The sequence below is a fragment of the Euprymna scolopes genome, chromosome 8, assembly GCF_053919585.1.
Source record: "Euprymna scolopes isolate OS-2025 chromosome 8, ASM5391958v1, whole genome shotgun sequence".
Lineage (NCBI taxonomy): Eukaryota > Metazoa > Mollusca > Cephalopoda > Sepiida > Sepiolidae > Euprymna > Euprymna scolopes.
Window position 1 is genome coordinate 21,981,172 of NC_136489.1, and position 21,167 is coordinate 22,002,338.

General features: G+C 31.1%; 1 protein-coding gene across 1 annotated transcript in view; it reads left to right on the top strand.

The window, feature by feature from the left end:
* The first annotated feature begins 15,919 nt into the window (after positions 1-15,919).
* Positions 15,920-21,167, top strand: part of LOC145283506 (salivary peroxidase/catechol oxidase-like) — an 83,938-nt gene continuing 78,690 nt past the window's right edge. The window contains exon 1 of the mRNA XM_080132340.1: positions 15,920-16,212. Within this exon, the coding sequence (XP_079988466.1) occupies positions 16,202-16,212 (11 nt within the window). The 5' untranslated portion in view covers positions 15,920-16,201. The remainder of the gene's footprint in view (positions 16,213-21,167) is intronic.

The following is a 21,167-nucleotide window of genomic DNA, read 5'->3' on the forward strand; positions in this document are numbered from 1 at the left end:
AGATATGGAGATCATGTCCGGTCCTCGCGCTTTTGGCGTCCATTGCTGGAACCATGAATGGCTGGATCATGCTGCCAACCAACGAGGGTGAATGGCTTTGATGCGAGATGTGGTAAACACCATTAAAGCTGGGTCAACTCATCCTGGGTGAATGCCGCTACAAGTACAATACATGACAATTAAGTAAATGCCATTTGTTTTAATTGAAATTCAATATTTCGATGTTGTTCTTATTCCAAACAAGGCTCAACATTTACTTGCTATCATATATAAGTGTTGGGCCGATTAATCGTAATCGGGAAAATTGACAAATTTGGGGGTATCGGAATCGGTATCGATAGATCATCCTCCACAAGTGAAAATTTACGTTTAGGAAAATATCTGCATATTTAACACATATTTTTTACAGAAATCGGGAAAAATAACTCTATAGTTAAATATTTAGAGATTTATAAAGAATCGGAATCAGTAATTGCATCGGCATCTGTAATTTACCATGGAATCAGTAATTGTATCGGAATCGGGAAAAATATTGGAATCGTCCCATCACTAATATATATATATATATATATATATATATATATATATATATATATATATATATACTAGCTGTACCCGGCCACGCGTTGCTGTGGCTCAGTTTGTTAAAATGGAACACATGTGAAAGTAGAGAAAAGTTTGATTCTTTTTTTCAAGAGAATGTACAAATTATTTATTTTTTTTAACAGATGTTAAGAAAATAAACAGAAAAATACTTCCATCATTAATTATGCAAAAAAATAAATAAAATGTTGATTTAGTGTTTCAATATGCTTATAAATTACGATAAAACTTGCTGAGTATGCACTGTTTTACGGTTGTTGTAAAAATGGAACGGAAACTTAAATTTCGCTTCATTTTAATCTTTCTTAATTTTTTAATTGTGCCCCCGCCCCAAACGAATATAATCAAAACAGTAACATTCAACAATTGTACTTTATGTATATAAAACACAAAATATTTATTAAAAAAAAAATTTAAAAAAAAAAGTTAATAACGAAAGGGAAATAATTCCATTTTTAAACGAAAAAGTCAGTTTACCTACTTACTGTATTAATGCTATTTTTTTTAAGCAAGAAAAAAAAAAAGGTAAATATCCAGATACGCTACTACACAACACCGACCACTCTAATTTGTTTTTGTATAGGTAATTGAGGTCGCTGACAACGAATCTGATAGTCAAACTTGGGGCAAATTTACCGTTTGCATGGTATTTACCCCTGAACCCACGAACTTCTTTCCACCATTTTGCAGCTTCCGTTTATGCTACGCGCATGCACGTTGTAGCATAAACAACGGCTTCACCAAGCAAACTACGTTGGGGGGAGGGGGATTTTTTTTTTCCAGGACATAGAATTTTCTAATCTTCAAAAATACATTATAGCGCTTTTTGGGTGGAAAATTTAAAATTAGCTGAAAAAGAAATAAAATAAGAAAAGGAAAGCACACCAAGTTGGAGTAGGGGGGGGTAATTTATCTGTTTTTTTTTTTTTTACCTGGAACATCGAATTTTCAAATTTTCCGTAAGTAACGCACCGACATTTACCAATTAGAACACCATTTAACATTTTCCGAAGATTTTACTTTGTACATTGGGGGCGCGAGCGGGGGGGGGGATGTTGGGGCGCGCGCGTGCCCCAACATCACATCCCCCCCCCCAACAAATTAGAGTGGTTGGTGTTTTGTAGTAGCATATCTGGATATTTACCAAAAAAAAAAATATTTAGGTTTGGCTATAAATTCCTAAACTCATTTCACCCTAAATAATTTAGGTGACTGAAAACGGAATCTAATTGAATCTTTAATTTCCTGAATAGTATACGATAATTCATTTTTCTTCGAGTTATATCAAATACATTAATACGGACTTTAGGGGCTTTTTTCGTAATGTTACTGTAAAAATTATTTTTTATTGTTACAAATTACGACGCTTTAAAAAAAGCAAAAATAAATTCTTGCGTTTTTTATTTACTACTGAAAACCATAACTTTAGTAAAGGTATTTTTTGTTTAAACAGAATAAAACATTTTCACTAAGAGTTAAGTAACAATAATTAGTTCATTATATTCTGCGATCATTATCTGAAAAATACTGCAATTTTCATTAAAATTCGTTAATTTACTGATTTTTGGTGAATTTTTAAGTAAAGGGAGGAGTCAAAATGTGTATACACTTTGAGCGTCGGCATTCATTTTGTGACCACGTGTGGTTAATTTAAATTAAAGTTCAGTCACATGGTTACATTATCAATAATCATGTAATTAAACACATTGAAAATTTACCGATATTGTAAACACTTTCTGTTTACATTAAGCCTGTGGTGTTTTTTTAGTGATGCAATGTTGTCAACTGAGATTTGAAAAAAACCCGCGAGATCAGGAGAAAGAAATGTCCAGAAAATCGCTTTTACTGTACACATAGATTCGAAAAAGTTGTCAAAAAACAAATATATAACAAATAAATGTCATCAAAGGCAAGATAAGTAACTTTTCTACCTAACTGGATATATTTTTCGTGTTTTTATTCAATGTAACATGTTTATTCAGCTCGAAAACCATACAGTGTTTACCGATGTATTGGAACATTCAAGATGGAGTCTGATTCTCTCTTTAACACGGTAAGTTTGGGAAAAGATGTTATAAATAAAAAACCGGATAAAATACTGTTAAAAACTTGCTCAATACATGTTACTGTGACATAGGTTGACATATATTCGGCGGGTTTTTTGTATAGTTTTTTATTTATAACACCTTTTTCCAAACTTACGGTGTTAAAGAGGGCGTGAGACGCCATCTTGAATTTTCGAATACATCGGTAAACACTGTATGTTTTTCGAGCTGAATAAATATGTTACATTGAATAAAAACACGAAAAATATATCCAGTTTGGCAGAAAAGTAACTTATCTTGGCTTTGATAACATTTATCTGTTATATGTTTGTTTTTTGACAACTTTTTCGAATCTATCTGTACAGTAATACAAACCCAAACTTTGGAGGTTGGAATCCCCCTCTCACCTAAAATGTACTTGGAAAAATCGATTTTATAGTGAGATTTAAGAATGGTTAGTCGAAAAAAAAGGTGAAAAACAAAACAAATAATCAATAAATAATTGTTACCAAAGGCAATAAATGCTACTTTTTTTTTACTTACATTGAATATTTTCAAGCGCTTTTCTTTATTTTTTAATAATCTAATGTGGGTGTGTGGGTGCCAAATACCTCCAGATTTTCTAGAATTTCCCGCTAGATTGTAAACGAAATCTCCAGATATAGCAGGAAAACCGCTAAATTGTAACACTGGTCACGTGACAGGAAGCGGTAATAAATAATTGTCCCTAAATAAAAAAAATGGCCTCTCGGTACAAAGAAATCCACCTATTTATCATAGAAAAATTAAGTATAATGTTATAATTAAAAAGAAATATATAAAAACACATATGGATATAGTAAACATATTATACCAAAACGTGGAAGCCATCCATCCAGTGGTTTTTTAGACAATTAATTCCGAACGAACCAACATTTACATTTTTATATATATACTAGCTGTACCCTGCCACGCGTTGCAGTGGCTCAATTTGGTGTAATGGAAAAATTTAATAAAAGAGAAAATGCATGTTTCTTATATTAGTACAGCAATCCACTGCAAAAAGTGAAAAAGAAGGCGAAACTGAAAAAAATGGTGCTCTTGCAGAATTTGATCTGGATCCTCGAGAGTTTCTGTCAATCATTCATGTTTTGGACTTGACCAACAATCAGTGGATGAAGCCGAACGTAGCAAAAATGTTGAAACGCTAAATGCTTTTTTTTTTTTTTTTTAAAAATGTGATTTAGTAATTAATATTTGGTTGATGGTGGGGGGAGGGGGGTTACTATACACAGATTCGAAAAAGTCGTCCAAAAACAAATAAATGAAAGCAAAGGTAAGGTAATTTACGTTTCTACCTAATTGGATAATTGTTTAGTGTTTTTATGTAATGTAAAATGTTTAATTGGCTCAAAAAACAGAAATGGTCGCGAATTCTGTTGAATACGTTAAGTTTGGGAAAGTAAGTTGAAAACTAAAAACTATACAAAACAGTGTCTGAAACTCACCGAACATATGTTACCATGACATAGGCTGGCATAATGGATAGGTTTCTGACAGTATTTTGTATAGTTTTTTTAGTTTTAACTCACTTTCTCTAACTTAAAGTAATCAACAGTGTCCACCCATATTTGTAGCTTTCAAATACACCAATAAACACTGTTTTTCGAGCCGACTAAACGTTACATTAAATGAAAAGGGTTTATATTACTAAACACAGATACAAAGAAGTTGTCAAAAAATAAATATATAACAAATAAATGTTATCAAAGGCAAGAAAAGTAAGTGTTCTACCTAACTGGATAAGATTTTAGTGTTTTTATGTAATGTATAATCGGTTCAAAAACATTCAATGTTTATCGGTATATCTGAAAAATACAAATGGCGGCAGACTGTATCGAACATGTTAAGTTTGGGGAAATTTTGGGAAAATGAGTTTAAACTAAAAATACTGTTAGGAACTCACTCAATATATGTTACCATGATGTAGGCTGGCATATAATCGGTGGTTTTAAACTTTTGCTCGATACAGGTGACGACTTTTAAAAATCCCTTTTAGTGATTACCTGGTGTGAGGATATTTGTACAACTAAACGGCAAATCTGCTCAAAAAAATCCGGTATTATTTTACTTTAAGGCCCGTTTCACGTTCATATATAACGAAATATTTTATTGTAGATTTCGGTGTGCTAAAAACGAATCTGCAAACCATTTACGTAGCAAAAAAAAAGTTTTCATGACATTCATGAAATTACTTTTTCGAAAAGTGGGTGATCACTTTTCAATGTAAATTTAACTTAGAATGAGCACCCACTTTCTGGCCACCTGAGAGAGGGGCATTTTTCTGTTTCTTGGCTAAAAAGTTTTTTGTTTGATTTCTTTTGCATGGTAATAACCCCTGAACTCTGTGACTATTTTCCATTTAACAGCCGTAGCCTTCGTTTACGCTATGCGTAAGCATAAACGAAAGCTGTTTAGCCAATAAACATGGGAAAAAATCCCCCCTCTCTCAGGTGGCTAGAAAGTGGGTGCTCATTTTAAGTTAAATTTACATGGAAAAGTGATCGCCACTTTTTCGAAAAAGTAATTTCTTCATATCATAAAAACTATTTTTTTTGTGACGGAAACGGTTTGCAGATTCGTTTTTAACACACCAAAATCTACAAAAAAAATTTTGTTATTTACGAACGTGAGGCACACAGCCCTTAATGGAAAATTATATAAAAAATCCGGGGGAAAATAGTTTTCAATAAAAACAGCAAATGAATTCGATAGAAAAAAAATGGATGCTATTTTTTTTTCTTTCTGTGTGTTTCTTGGCTTAAAAGTCTTTTTGTTTGATTTCTTTTGCATGGTATTAACCCCTGAACTCTGGGACTATTTTCCATTTCACAGACGTAGCCTTTGTTTATGCTATGCGTGAGCATAAACGAAAACTGTTAAATATGCATTCGTGTACCAAACTGCCTTGTAAAAAAAACCTTTAAGCCAATAAACACGAAAATAAATGCCCCTTCCTCAGGTGGCCAGAAAGTGGGTGCTCATTTTAAGTTAAATTTAGATGGAAAAGTGATCACCCACTTTTCGGAAAAAAAAATTTCTTCAGATCATGAAAACTATTTTGATACTCCTTGGGCGTTGAGTTCCATGGCGACCCGCAGAATTATTTAATGGTCGTTCCCTTAGTACCCCCCTAGTAGCAGTGTCAGAAATTTCGTGAAAATAGCGAATAATTCCACCCCATCTTTCCAAGCTTATAACTCCTCGAAAAATGCAATTCAAGCCCTAATTTTTTTTTTTCAATTAAAGGAGCAAGGACCAAGATTTCATTAAAAAAAAAAAACTAAAAAAAAACGTGTTATTTTAAAAAAGGTTTTAAACTTCGGACTTTACAGGTAAAATTCTAAAAGAACACTATGTTTTTTTTGTTTTAAATTTGAATATATTATGTTATGTATTGACCTTTTCTCTTCAATTTGTGAGTAAATAATTATGTACTTATCGGGTTCTAAATTAATTATTATTAGACATTTACAAAATGGGAGGCGTGAATTATTCGACCCCCTGTCTTTCCAAGCTTATAACTCCTCGAAAAATGTAATTCAAGCCCTAATTTTTTTGTCAATTAAAGGAGCAAGGACCAAGGTTTCATTAAAAAAAAAAAAAAAAGAAAAAACAAATAACGTGGTTTAAAAAAAAGGTTTTAAACTTCAAACTTTACAGGTAAAATTCTTAAAGAACACTATGTTTTTTTTTTTTTAAATTTGAATATATTATGTATTGACCTTTTCTCTTCAATTTGTGAGTAAATTAAATATTTACTTTCGGGTTACTAAATTAAGTATTTACTTTTTAATAGACACTTAAAAATTGGTATGGGGGGGGGTTCGTGAATTTAAAAAAAAAACGTTTGTCTAAAATATTATATTCGATTTATTGGAAAGAACATAAAATTTCACATTGACCCTGAAAATATCGTAAAAATAGAATCAATAGAAAAATTTTGATAGATTTTTAAAATTGAAAAATTGAAAAATATTGAGTTTAAAAATTGAAAAATATTGAGTTCGGAAAATTCATTAATGTTTAAAAAAAAAAAATATTTCTATTACTTTTAAAACAACTGTAATAGTTTATTTTGGAAGTATAATCCATAAATAAAATAAATAACCCACTTTTAACAGAGAAATTCCGAGATGTTTATATTGTATTCGCAGTTTCGTGTTAGGGGTGTCAAAAATTCCTACAAAAATTCTGATACTGCTACGCATGCGCACGTAACATTTTTTATTTATTTACTTACGTGGTGGAGTTTCTATACTGATAGGTTTTTTGAAATTTTTTCACTGGATTATTATTGATTGAACACTAACCAGATTATGAAAAAAAATTGAAAAAAAAAAAAAAATCATTTCAACATTTGAAAGGGATACTCACTTTTTAGTTACCACGTTCTGGTAAATCGGTCACTTTTTATTTATTTATTTATTTTTTTTTTCTAAATACGGAAGTGTCTTCGGGAGATATAAAATGGTCGCATGTTGACGAAGCAATGTATCGGGAGGCGTACGGGATTAAAAATTATTGGTAAATTTTTAGATTAGGTCCACTCCACCTCCTCAATTTTCTTTTAAATGACGACTTGAAATGGTTTTTGACTATGCTGAATACGAAAATCGCATCGAAATTTTGCAGAAATAAGTAGTTATCAAGATATAAAAAGTTGTATTATGCATTGTAATCTTTGGCGGCCATCTTTTTTACATGTGTGTATTTTTTTATGGCGCGTGTGCACGTAAAAAGATGGTCGCCGAAGAATACAATGCATAATACAACTATTTATTTCCGCAAAATTTCAATGCAATTTGCGTGTTCAGCATACTCGGAAACCTATAAATGTCGTCATTGAAAGGAAAATTGTGGAGGTGGACCTAATCTAAAAAAATACCAAATTATTAAACATTTCTCCAGCATGTTAGTGAAATTTATAATACTTTAAAAAAATTAAAAAGAAACAAAACAAAAGTTTTGAAAAAAAAACTCACCTTTCACAAAAACAATTAAAAAAAAAACACACACACAAACTGTGTTTTTTTTTGTTATGATAAGTAGTAAAAAAAAAAAAATAAATAAAAATCTCTAAACTTTATTTTCATGAAAACAATTAAAAAAAGTCCTGTTCTCTCTATTTTTTTTTCTTTGAGAAACAAATATATTTCTGACTTACAAATGCGGTAGAGACTCATTATTTTTACTTTCTATGGTTTTGATATACCGCGTTTTTATTGCTTACAAAATGGGTGACTGATTTATCAGAACGTTGTAACTAAAAAGTGAGCACAGCACCACTTTCAAATGTCGAAATAATGATTTCTTTTTTACATTTTTTTTTTTTTAATAATCTGTTTAATTAGTGTCCAATCAATAATAATCCAGTGAAAAAAAATTCCAAAAACCTATAAGTATAGAAATAAAGCATGGGAGTAATGTTTGTACAACGTAACGTCGCCTTTCGCACTTTTACAAACATTTTTTTAAAAAAGTAACTAAACCATTTATTGATAATTTGTCACGTGTACAAACATTTATTTATTTACGTAGGCTTAACTCCTTTCATGAATAAGAAAAGTTTTACTCTTTAAGAATAATAAAAGGAAAAAGTTACTGAACATTTATAAAAGGACTTCTTTTCATTCCAGAGGAATAGTTGGCCGAAAATTCGTGAAATAACAACAATAAATAAAAATGGTGCTAATGCAGAGAGCCGCGCTATTTTTTAAATCATATTTCCACGTTTAAATAACGTTTTACGATTTTTTTTTTTTTTTATTCAATTGTAAGGTTAAAGTACAGAATAGGTACAAAACATCCTTACCTCCCCATGTTAAGAATGACTTTTTAAATAATAACATTATTTCAGCACGGATCACTCTCTGCATGAGTAATCTTATATAGAAAAAAAAAAAAAAAACTCAAAAGCAAGCAACAAACTTTTTTTTTTGTGGCCTTATATAATAAAGAAAAGATGTGTAAATTAAAAAATTTGGAAGATAAACAAATGAAATATGTTTTTTTTTTGTTTTTGTTTTTTTACTTATCGAGTTAACAGAAAATGAAACCTTTCGTCAAATCGTGGCTGTGAAATGAATCGAACCGGAAGTTCAGTTTTATCAACAGAACAGATTCGCAGAACCGATAAATAAATATATTTATTTTATTTAATATTTTAATTTTAATTAGGTAAATTTATTTTAATAACATAAAAACATACCTCGACTCTAAAAATTGGTTGTCTGAAAATTTCAAATAAATTGGTAACGTATAAACATGGTTTTATTTCTTTAGAACGAACCAACTTTACATTTTTATATATATATATATATATATATATATATATATATTAATTAGAACTAATAAATTTACTAATTATTAAATAGAACATTTTGGCAGAATATTCATAAATTAATAGAACATGTTAGTACGAATAGTTGGGTTTAGTGACTTTATTTATAAAATTATAAATTGCGTAATAGAAACATATTATAAGGTATTTACAGCTTCTCTTCCGATTTTCGGATTTTAATCATGTCAAAACACACTTTATTTCCTTTTGACGGATTGATTGTTGCTAATTCTTCTGATGAGTTAAGGCCATAATAGATTCACTGATTGATATAATAATTAAGTGATTGATTTTGCATTACAAATCAGATACTGCCAAGAATTGTAAATGTCAACTGAATTAAAGGAATAAATTATAAGATGGTCAACATTATGAACTTTGGAATATAGTCTTTTGTCATTTATTCACTATATATATATATATATATATATATATATATATAGTGAATAAATGACAAAAGACTATATTCCAAAGTTCATGATGTTGACCATCTTATATATATATATATATATATATATATATATATATATATATATATATATATATATAATTAAGCCAATAATTGTTCTTTATGCCTACAATTAAACAATAAATTATTTTTATAGCTACAGACACTAGTGTTTTATGCTTACGCAATCATCAGTGCAGATGTGACAATTTCTGTCAATCATGATATTTGAACCCAGTCATGACGCCACATTTTGCTCCATTTGCTAAGCCTTTACCGAAGGGCCACTAAACAATTGCCATGGGAATAAAGAGAATTAAAAACTATTAAACACTGAATTCGGGTGAGTACATTAGACAATCTAGAATATTTGAATGAGCGGAAGTCGTGAACATTGTATGAACACTAGTTGACTGCCTTTTAGTTATGAAACTATAAAAAAAATGGATTTAAATTTTATAAATTAAAATTTATAAAAAATTTATTTTTTGACAAGGAATGCAAATATTTAAGAAATTTTCCTTATTCCATGGAGTTTCAATGAATGGTTCATATTCTCAGAAGAAACGTGGTTAGCAAAATGATATTCAAAGGTAATCTATAAATTTGTTGCCATGGGGAGGGCTATGATAAGATTTCAAAGAAGCTAAACCATCCCAAATCCACTGTTAGAGCCATAATAAACAAGTTCAAATCGCAAGGCCACGTTATGAGTTTAGAGGGTAGAGGGAGAAAAAGGATTCTTTCCCCAAGAGATGAACGGAAAATTGTTCGACAAGTAAAACAAAACCCAAGGATCTCTGTTGGGGAGATTGTTGATGAACAGAGCACCTCTGGAGTGAATGTATCTCGACATACAGTTGGTAGAGTTTTGAAGAGAGCTGGTTTAAAAGCATGTCGTCCGAGAAAGACTCCCTTATTGAAGCCTATGCACCTGAAAGCAAGTCTAGCCTTTGCAAAACGTCATATTGATAAAGATGTTGCATTCTGGAAACGTGTTCTATGGACTGACGAAACGAAAATAGAGTTATTTGGCCATAATAAAGTGTCTTATATTTACAGAAAATCTGGCGAAGCTTTCCTGCCTAAGAACACCATACCCACAGTGAAGCACGGTGGAGGCAGTTTGATGTTTTGGGGATCCTTTGCTGCCTCTGGACCAGGGCGACTTGTTAAGGTCACAGGTAGCATAAAAAAGGAAGATTATGTTAAAATATTGGATGAAAACCTGAAAGACTCTGCTAAAGAGCTCTCACTTGGTCGTCGTTGGTGGTTCATGCAAGATAATGACCCAAAGCATTCGGCTAAACTGACTAAGAAATAGCTTGAGGACAATCATATTAATGTTTTGGAGTGGCCATCACAAAGCCCAGACCTTAATCCAATTGAAAATTTATGGAGAACATTAAAATTGAGGGTAATGCAAAGGAAGCCTAAGAATCTTATTCAATTGGAGGATTATTGTCAGGAAGAGTGGGCTAAAATTACTACTGAAGAGCGCAACAACTTGGTTGTAAACTATGAAAAGCGACTGAGGAAGGTAATCAAGGCCAAAGGCTATACAATTGATTATTAAATAAATCATGCCAATAATTTTGAACAAGGGTTTTTTGCAATTATGTTTGTTGTTCCTTTGTTATTTATTTTTTCTCAAATCCGATTGCTGCATCGGAAAGGCCAGTTAAAAATACATAATATACTTTGTTATTTTCTTTAATTTAATCCCTTTTTTAGAATTTATTAGACAAAATTTAACTTTTATTTTACCGTGCCAATAAATATGATCATCACTATATATATATATATATATTCGAGTCTATGTAAATACAAATTTGCCCAAAATGGTGCAGGATCCAATCCCATTGGGATACCTATCGTTTGGAGTAATATTTTATTTCCTATTTGAAAATAGCATTCTTTGACTTACAAGTATTTTTAAAATACCTTTAGAAACACTAGTTTTTATATTTTTATTTTTACACCAGAAACCTTTAGAATTTGAAAAGTCTATATATTTACCTTTTCCACCTTCAAAAGCCAAATCTACAGTATCATTTAATTCTTTTATAAGTTTTTCGTGCGGAATTTTATTATATAGTGTACTAAAATCATAAGTAGCTATAGATTTTGCTTTTATTCTGGAATTTATTTTATCTAATTTTTCTTTCACTGGTTGGGAATTATTTACTACCCAAAATAGATTTATATTACTATAGAATTTACTTTTCAGGTGAAAATTATTTATTTGATTTATAATTAATTTAAATATTTTAGATATAGCTTTACTTAAAGGTTTAGTGATGCACGTCTTTAAACCTACAATAAATCTATCACTAACTGGATTTTTATGCATTTTAGGTATCCAATACATACATGGAAGATTTTTGTATTTGTCTTCTAACTTTAATCCTACTTTTTCACTAATAATACTATTATTCAAAATAATGCTATCTAAATTACTATTACTTACTTTATAAGTATCCGAAACGTTTCCTATAAGTCCTACTTCTATCAATAAACGTTGTATATAATATTTTTTTACATATAAAAGCTATATTGTTTGCCGCTTTATCAATCGGAACTATTACAAACTTTTCTTGAAGTATTTTAAGTTCCTCCCGTATTTCTGAATCTTTTAAAAGAGGATTGGTTTTTCTAGGGTGTTTAAATTGTTTTATATGTTTAACCTAGGCACCGCCAAAAATGGTCGCAAAATCAAGTTGTTGTTGATTTTTAAAACTAAATTACATTTATTAAAATCCATTATTTCTGAGTAACTTTTTTTTTCCAGAAAGATAAAACCCTGAATTTTATCATATAGAAAACCGAATAATGTAAAACTTTTTCTACTATTTTTAATTAGATTTTAAATGTTAAATTTTCCCAAAAAGTTAATAATTGACATTTTTTTTTGTCTTGCACAAAAAACGTACTTAAATATTTAAAAAAAAAAACGTTTTTGAAATAATTCATTTATTTATTTATTGTCTAACTAAGATTTAGGATGATTTTCTAAGAGAATATGCAAAAATATTATAATATAAGTACCTGAATTTCAAATAATTCCACTTATTCATATAGGTAACCAGATATTTCGCGTCGATGCAGAGTCGAGATCGACTCTGTTTACGTTTGCTTTTTATAAGAAGAAAACTATGGAAGACCAAACAGGCCAAAAAAACTTATTTTTCAGTGACGAAAATTTCAATGTATTATTAAGCTGAGGCTGGCCAGTACCAGATGGGTGATCATTTGTATGAGTTTGGTTTTTAATGTGTATGTGTGTGCGGGCCAGGCTCCCCAAAATGGGGTGGGGCAATTTAAAGCAGAATGAAAAAAATTATTTCAGCGCGTTTGGTCTACCGTAGTAGAAAGGCGGCAAACGTTTTCAAACGGGATCGAAAAAAAATGATGCTATTTTTAACACAAAGGGCACAACATTTATCGAATTTTTTTTTGTATCGATTATTCAAAGCATGCCCTGTTTAATAATGGTCATGTATTATTCGGCTCGCTAAAAAAAAATTGTTAATTTATTTATCAAAAATTTTAAAATGGCTTTTATCGTATAAATATTAAAAATTTTTTTTTGTTTTGCTTAACTTAAATTAATTATTTTACTCAACATATTCACCGAATTTCACACTTCAAAACTCAAAAGCGGGATAATTAAACACAATCGAAGTTCTGATAATCAGACGTCAAAATAAGGTATGAAAACAATTTTTTTTTTTTAATCTATAATTCTGTCCCTTACAACAACACAATATGTTTTGTTCAGTTTCAGATGATTATTTTAAGCATAATTGTTCCCACTTCAAAACAAGGGGGGGTTTTGTAAGCAAAAAAAAAATATATATATATATCGTTTATGAAAAATAAGTACACTGTTATAAAGTTCATTCTTCTCCTAATAATCGCTGAAAGTTTCGTATTAATCGGATAATTACCTGATTTTTGGTAGATTTTTAAAAAGACGGTCCGTCAAAAAGTACTGACCTGCCCCCCCCCCCCCCCAGTTTTGGCGGTGCCTAGAACCTTTTCATTTACGCATTCAAGTATACTATTTTTCCATGCATCAAACGTAGACTGTGCTAATTTATATTTCTTTACCATAGACATAATAAAACCTTCTATATATATATATATATATATATATATATATATATATATATATATATATATATATATATATATATATATATATATATATATATTCATTTATCGATTAGATAAACAAATATTAATACCAAACAAGAACTGCAATTTTTTCCGAATACGTGCGTTTTTATTACTTTTAATTTTTCTGATAGAGCTTTCTTACAGGGGGCATTATGACAACACAAAATACAGGTTTATTTCTAAAAAATTTTTATACCTAATTCGATAAAATGTCTCATATACTTTATATTTAACGTCTATGATAACAATACATGAACTCAATTACCTTCGACACTTCGCTTACAGTAGAATAATTAATTTCCGTGAATATGATTTTCATAACAAAAAAAACAAAAAAAAAAAACATGTATTCACTTTCGAATCCTCAACTGAGGAAAACCCGCCAAAATAATCAGATTGTCGTCTGCCACTTATTACAATCAAAACACTGTTACAAGACTATTTTAACACATGAAAGGTTGACATGAAAACAATCATTCAAACATAAACAGAGGTTCTCTTGCCCATTATTTTTAAAAAGAAATTAAATCTAAAAAATCAAATAAACTTTATAAAATTTACGTTCATCATCTCGCATCGTTACAAGTGCCAATCGACATTATAATATTGTAAGTATATTAAAATTCATTTTATCTTTTCTTTAAATTAACACACCTGTTTCCTTGTTTTCTTTTCTCCAAATAACTTCCTTTATTTACATTGCTTCTCCACTTTTCTTGAAATAATTTCTCCTTTCCTTTTTTGTAAAGATAAGAATTTCAGACATTAAATTTAATATACGATGTCATACCTACATATCTTTTATTTTCTTTCACTGATTAAATAAATATTGATTTCATACAAACATTAGAATGTTTCCGAATGCTTGCGTTTTTTTCTTTATTTTTTAAAGAAATACACATTTACGACATTAATTCAAATATACGCAAACATATTTTTTTTTATCTATATATCATTTTTGTTATTATTCTTTAACCGATTAGATAAACAGATATTAATTTCAAAGAAAAATATTATTATTAGTGTTATTGCAATGTACGCAGCGTGTTACATTTCAGATAGGATTTCAAAGTTAAATTACAAATTTTATAGTATTTTTCCATTAAATTGTTAGGTGAAAGTGCAGAATAGTTAAGAAGCCTCCTCTCCATGTTAAGAATGGCTTCCTAAATAATAAGGTTATTATTTCAGCATGGTTCGTACAGTACACAAGTACCAAAAATTCTTATGTTTCCGAATGCGTGCGTTTTCTTTAATTTTTAAAATACTAAGAATTTCAGACGTTGTTTTTTCTTTATTTAAGAATTTCAGACGTTAACTCAAATATACGAATACATATCTATACATCTTATTTATTATTTAACCGATTAGATTAGATTAGATAAACAAATATCAATATCATACAAAAATGCTAACGTTTTCGTATACATGCGTTTTTTTCTTTCAGAAATAAGAATTTCGGACGTTACATTACATAAACGAAAACATGCCTATGGATTACATAAACATATATTAATTTCAAACAAAAAAATCTTTTTGAATGCTTGCGTTTTTATTATTTTGTATTTTTTTCTGATAAAAATTTCCTTACAAATTTTCGCATGCGTGTTCGTAGTTCTGTTTTGTTGTTTTTTAGAAAAAAATTCCCGAGACATTTACTGCATTCAAATACAACACAAAATAGACGTTTATTTTCATACACAATAGAAATTTTTGTAACTAATAAATTATAAATAATCATTAAATTTTGAGTAAAATTCCTTTCTTCACATTTTGCAGTTTTTGTAACAAAGTTCCAAATTCACTGTCTTGCATGAATGAATGAAATCCATCACGACCTGGCAACGCCGGATACTTCAGCTAGTTGAAAATAAAAGCGTTTATGTACAATCATTTTATTGGCAAGAATCGTCAAGTGGCAAATAAATAAATAAATAAATAAATAAAATAAATAAATAAATTGGTTAAAAAACCCTCCCAAGCCTTTCTAAATAATAGACTACCCACTATTTTCCAGTTTGTAATGAACCGAAAACAAGCAGGCCAATCTCTAACTGCTGGCAAGATCTAAATGAGAAAGAAGATGAAGAATAAAAATTAGGTTGAGGAATTTGGAGAGTGGGTGATGTCCTTCTAAGATAAATGCAATTTGGGACGAGAACTGGCATGTCGATGAGATTGTGTCGTGCACCCAAGAAAATGCCATAAAAAAAGAACCAAACGCACACGCAGTGCATAATTAAATTCAACGACGTCAATGTCAACGTCATCCCATTGATCATCATCCAGGTACCCAGTGCCGAGTGCATTAAAGACAGTAAAAGGTTGACCATATATACATCATGACATTCCAAATCCGTTCGACACGCCAACTGGATACAATTAAATAGCGATATAATATCCGGACCGACAGTTGTTGAAAGTAACACGGAACAAAAATAGGAGGGTGGTAGTGGGAAAGCCGGTTGTATAAAATTAGCTGCGGCCGAAAACGGGACAAGCAGAACACAAAAAACATCTCAACACAAACGCCGCTGAACCATGACGCTCGTGTAAGTTGTCACAAATTTGTTATCTGTTTATGTAAACTAGATAAGGACTCTACCTACGCCGGGGTTCCTATTTACTTTGCCCCGACGTAAAGGCAGAGTGGTATTATTTTACTTTAAGGCCCGTCTCACGTACGTATAGAATAATATTTCTTTTTGTAGATTTCGGTGTCCTTTAAAAAAATATGATAACCGTTTCCGTCGTAAATTTACCGTTTGCATGGTATTAACCTCTGAACCCTGGGACTATTTTCCGCCATTTACTAGCCTTCATTTTACGCTACACGCGAGCGCGCGGTAGCATAAATGAAGGCTGTTAAATGTGCATTCGCGCGTACACTCGCATACCAAACTGCCTTCTCACATAGCGTATTAATCTTTGGCGAACAATTTAAAATTAGATTAAAAAAAAAAACAAGTAGTTTTCCAGATATTAAACAATATAAATCTATATGCTATTAGTGGTCGCCATTTCTGTACACGCAAGTTCGTACATATTTCTGTCGCGCGAGCACGTAAAAATTATGTGCATACAGAAATGGCCGCCACTGCTAACAAAGAATTACATTGCTTAATATCTGGAAAACTACTTGTTTGCAGCAAGAATATGTGCACGCTTGCGCATACAGTAATGGCCATCACTGATAACTTAAGAAATTACACGTATCTTAATACAGATTGTTCTTTATTTTAATTTTTCGAAAAAAACTCAACAAAAACCTTTTATAGCCAATAAAAAAACAAACAAAAAATGCCCCTTCACTAGGTGGCCAGAAAGTGTGCCCATTTTAAGTTAGATTTACATAGAAAAGTGATCACCTACTTTTTGAAAAAGTAATTTCTTCATATCAGGAAAACTATTTCTCTGCGACGGAAATGGATAGCAGATTCGTTTTTTTAGCCCACCGATATCTACAAATGAAAAATATTTTTCTATACGAACATGAGATGGGCCTTAAAGCAAAATTTTACCGGCAGAGTTAGACACCAAGGTCTTTTTTTTTTAATGTGGAGAAAAGGAACAAAAATAACAATTGTCTCAGTCGTAAAGGATTTACTTCAACAGTGCTCAATACATAAGTAGAGCTAGGTAGTAAGTTTGGAAAAATATGTATATAACAAACTACACAGAATTTTCTGCGTGTCAAAACTTACTATATATTATTGCTCAAGGTTTATATGTAGGTATGTGCGTTTGCATGATATGTGGGCAAAATATTAGAGAATTTACATAAAAAAGTGAAGAATTTTGGTATATTTAGTACGTAATGCCTATCTGTCTGTCTCTCCCATCTATCTATCGCTCTCTCTATATAAATGAGAATGTGTGTGTGTGAATGTGTGTGTGTGTATGTATGTGTGTATGTATGTGTATGTGTGTGTGAGGACAACTCTTAACCTATATACTCAACGAAGTTTTGATCTACAGACTTGAAATTTGGTATAAAGACTATTCAGACACGTGGAAAACTGTTTAATCGGTTTTCATCCGGGGTCCAAATCAGTTTTTTAATCAGTTTTCATAAGGGGTCAAAATTTCACAGCTCATCATACATATATATATATATATATATATATATATATATATATATATATATATATATATATATATATGTATTGTTTTTAAAATATGATTATCCACTGACACGTGTTTCGTCGTCTACAACTCATCAGAGTGGCTGAATCTAGTGAGATTCAAAATCAGGACCTCATGGTAAGAAGCCTAGACTTTTACCACTGGACCACCTGGCACGACTGTTTGGATTTACGTAGATGTTATTTTAATTGTTTTTATTTTTGCGATACGTTTTGAATGAATTCAATTATTTATATGAAAGTGTATTGTTACCTAAATGCGAGTTGGCAATAATTTTGCCTTTGACCAATTTGATACCCTCAAATGAGGAGCGGCATATATATTGTTTTTAAAATATAATTATCCACTGACACATGTTTCGTCGTCTACGACTCATCAGAGTGGCTGAATCTAGTGAGATTCGAAATCGGGACCTCATGGTAAGAAGATAAAAATGCACTTTCGTATAAATAAGTAAATTCATTCAAAACGTATCGCAAAAACAAAAACAAATAAAATAACATCTACATAAATCCAAACAGTCGTGTGAGATGGTCCAGTGGTAAGAGTCTAGGGGGGAGGCATGTGAAGTTTCCTCCCGATTCATAGCGAGGGGTTTCCAACTAGAGCAGACAATCGATCGATTTGATAGAAAAATGGGCGATTTCACCGATTTCGATGACAATAAAAATATGGGCGTGTGAAACATTCCTTGATCATCATTCAATCCCGGGCAACATCGGGTCTCCCTGCAGGTAAGTGTATATATCTATCTATATATCTATAAAAGTGAACGTGTCTGTCTGTCTGTCTGTCTGTGTACAATTTGATATACAGAGTACTGAGATTTGAAAAAATCTTTGTAATCGGTTTTCGGCCAGAAATTTGGCTGTTAAGAGGTCAAAGTTCAACGATTTGACCTTTGAGAACTCTATCAAACTCCTCCAGCAATTTTGGGTATAAACAATTGAAATTTTAGATATAGGTTCTTTGGACATGGATCTAACTTAATAACTTGATTTGAGCCTAAAACAATAAACGTTAAGGGGGCATAATAGGGGGCAAATTTTAAAAAATATTGACCGTTTATTTTATTTATTTACTTTTTTGCTCAACATACACCGCCAAACACCTGGGCAACGCCAGGCTGAAATGCTAGTATTTAATGAAGGGATACAGCTATATAATAACTTGATTTAAGCCCAAAACAACAAATGTTAAGGAGTCATAATAGGGGTCAAAGTTTAAAAAAAATTGACCTCTGCGGTCTCTACCAAATTACTCAGACAATTTCTGGTCTAAACAGTTACTATTTTACATAAAGGGTATTCAGAGAGTGGGAAAGCTTTTTAATCGGTTTGGGTCGAAAATTTTTAGTTACCAATATATAAATGTATGTATGTATGTTTACATGTCTGCCTAAAACTTTCGACAGAGGAGACGGATTTTTACAAGATTAGTATCGTTTGAAGTTCGACCTTTCAGACAACAAATACCGAAAAATTGGCTAAAAACATTAATATCTTCACCTTCAACTGGGCACTTTTCTACAGGGGCGGGGTTGCTTTTTTCGCCGATATTTTTGAAAGTTATCCTCTCCTTTCGATTGTCTAGCCTTGATTTATACCTACTTCACTTCCGGTTTGGCGGTGGTCGTAAAAGCAAAGACGTCAGGTTTTTTTCCGGTTCTTTTCCTCCTTAGCAGTACGGGTTCGAGCCTGCCTTCCTACTACTTTTTTTTTTTTTTGCTCAACATACACCTTCTAACACCGGGCAACGCCGGGCTAAAATGCTAGTATATCTATAAAAGTGAACATGTCTGTGTGTCTGTCTGTGTGTGTGTCTGTGTACATTTCCCTACGCAATAACTCTGTCAATTTTAAGTCTACAGACTCGAAATTTGTAATCCGTTTTCGGCCAGAAATTTGGCTGCTTTTTTTTTTGTTGCTCAACATACACCTCCAAACACCTGGGCAACGTTGGGCTGAAATGCTTGTATATCTCTATATCTATAATATAAAAGTGAAAATTCTGTGTGTGTGTGTGTGTGTGTGTGTGTGTGTGTGTGTGTGTGTACATTTCCCTACCAAATAACTCTGTCAATTTTCGGTTTAGAGACTCAGGATTTGATAGAAGGAGTATTGAGATTTGAGAAATCTTTTTAATCTGTTTTCAGCCAGAAATTTGTCTGTCAAGGTGTCAAAGTTCAACGATTTGACTTTTGAAAACACTATCAAACTCCTCCGTCAATTTTGGGTCTAAACACTTGAAATTTTAAATGTAGGTTACTTGGACATGGATCACACTTTTTATTTCGATTTGAGCCCAAAAATTAAATGTTAAGGGGTCAAAATTGGGGTCAAAGTTAAAAAAAATTGACCTCTGTGGTATCTACTAAATTACTCAGCCAATTTCTGGTCTAAACATTTGAAATTTTACATAAAATGTATTCAGACATGCGGCAAGCATTTTAATCAGTTTTGGGGGTAAAATTTGGTTGCCAAAAAGTCAAAGTTGAAAGAGTTGATCTTTGCAGATTCTACCAAATTCCTCGGCCAATTTCGGGTCTAAAGACTTAAAATTTTAGATGAAAGTAACTTGGACATGGGTAAAACTTTGTATTTTGATTTGAGACCAAAATAATAAATGTTACAGGTTCAAAATTGGGGTCAAAGTTAAAAAATTGACCTTTGTAGTCTCTTCGAAATTACTTAGACAAATTTTGATTTAAACATTTGAAATCTTATATAAAGTATATTCACACGTAGGGAAAGTTATGAACAGTACATAGGGCCCAAGCAAAGCTGGGCTGAACTGCTAGTATATATATTGCTTGAAAATAATCTTAGATCCAGCTACAGAGAAATTTGCGTGTTTCTCTGTGAGAGTTCATCAGGATATTCAGTGATTAACATTCCTGCTTCCCTTTTATGAGAAATTCATTTTTTTTCTTTTAGATTTATTACCTATTAAAATTTTTACTTTATTGTTTAGTTAAGGAATTAATCCTTTTCTATTCACTTCCATCAGTCTTTTACCTTCTTAAAGCTTTTTTCAACTAAGATATTCTACCTGTGTAGATTATCTATCTATCTATCTATCTATCTATCTATCTATCTATCTATTATTATTAATATTATTATTATTATTATTATTATTATTATTATTATTATTATTTTAATTTGACAGTGTTGTGATGTTTTACACCGTGTATTTTTTTTACATCAAAGCTAGTGAGCATAGTCAAAGAGTCAATTAGATGGCCAGTGTGATTAATTGATTTAGTTTGGAATAGGTGCTCCATTCACTGTATGAATCAGTGCGTTGACCATGTTTATAGGATCTTATTTGGTTTTGGAATATGTGGTCTGAAATGTTACCA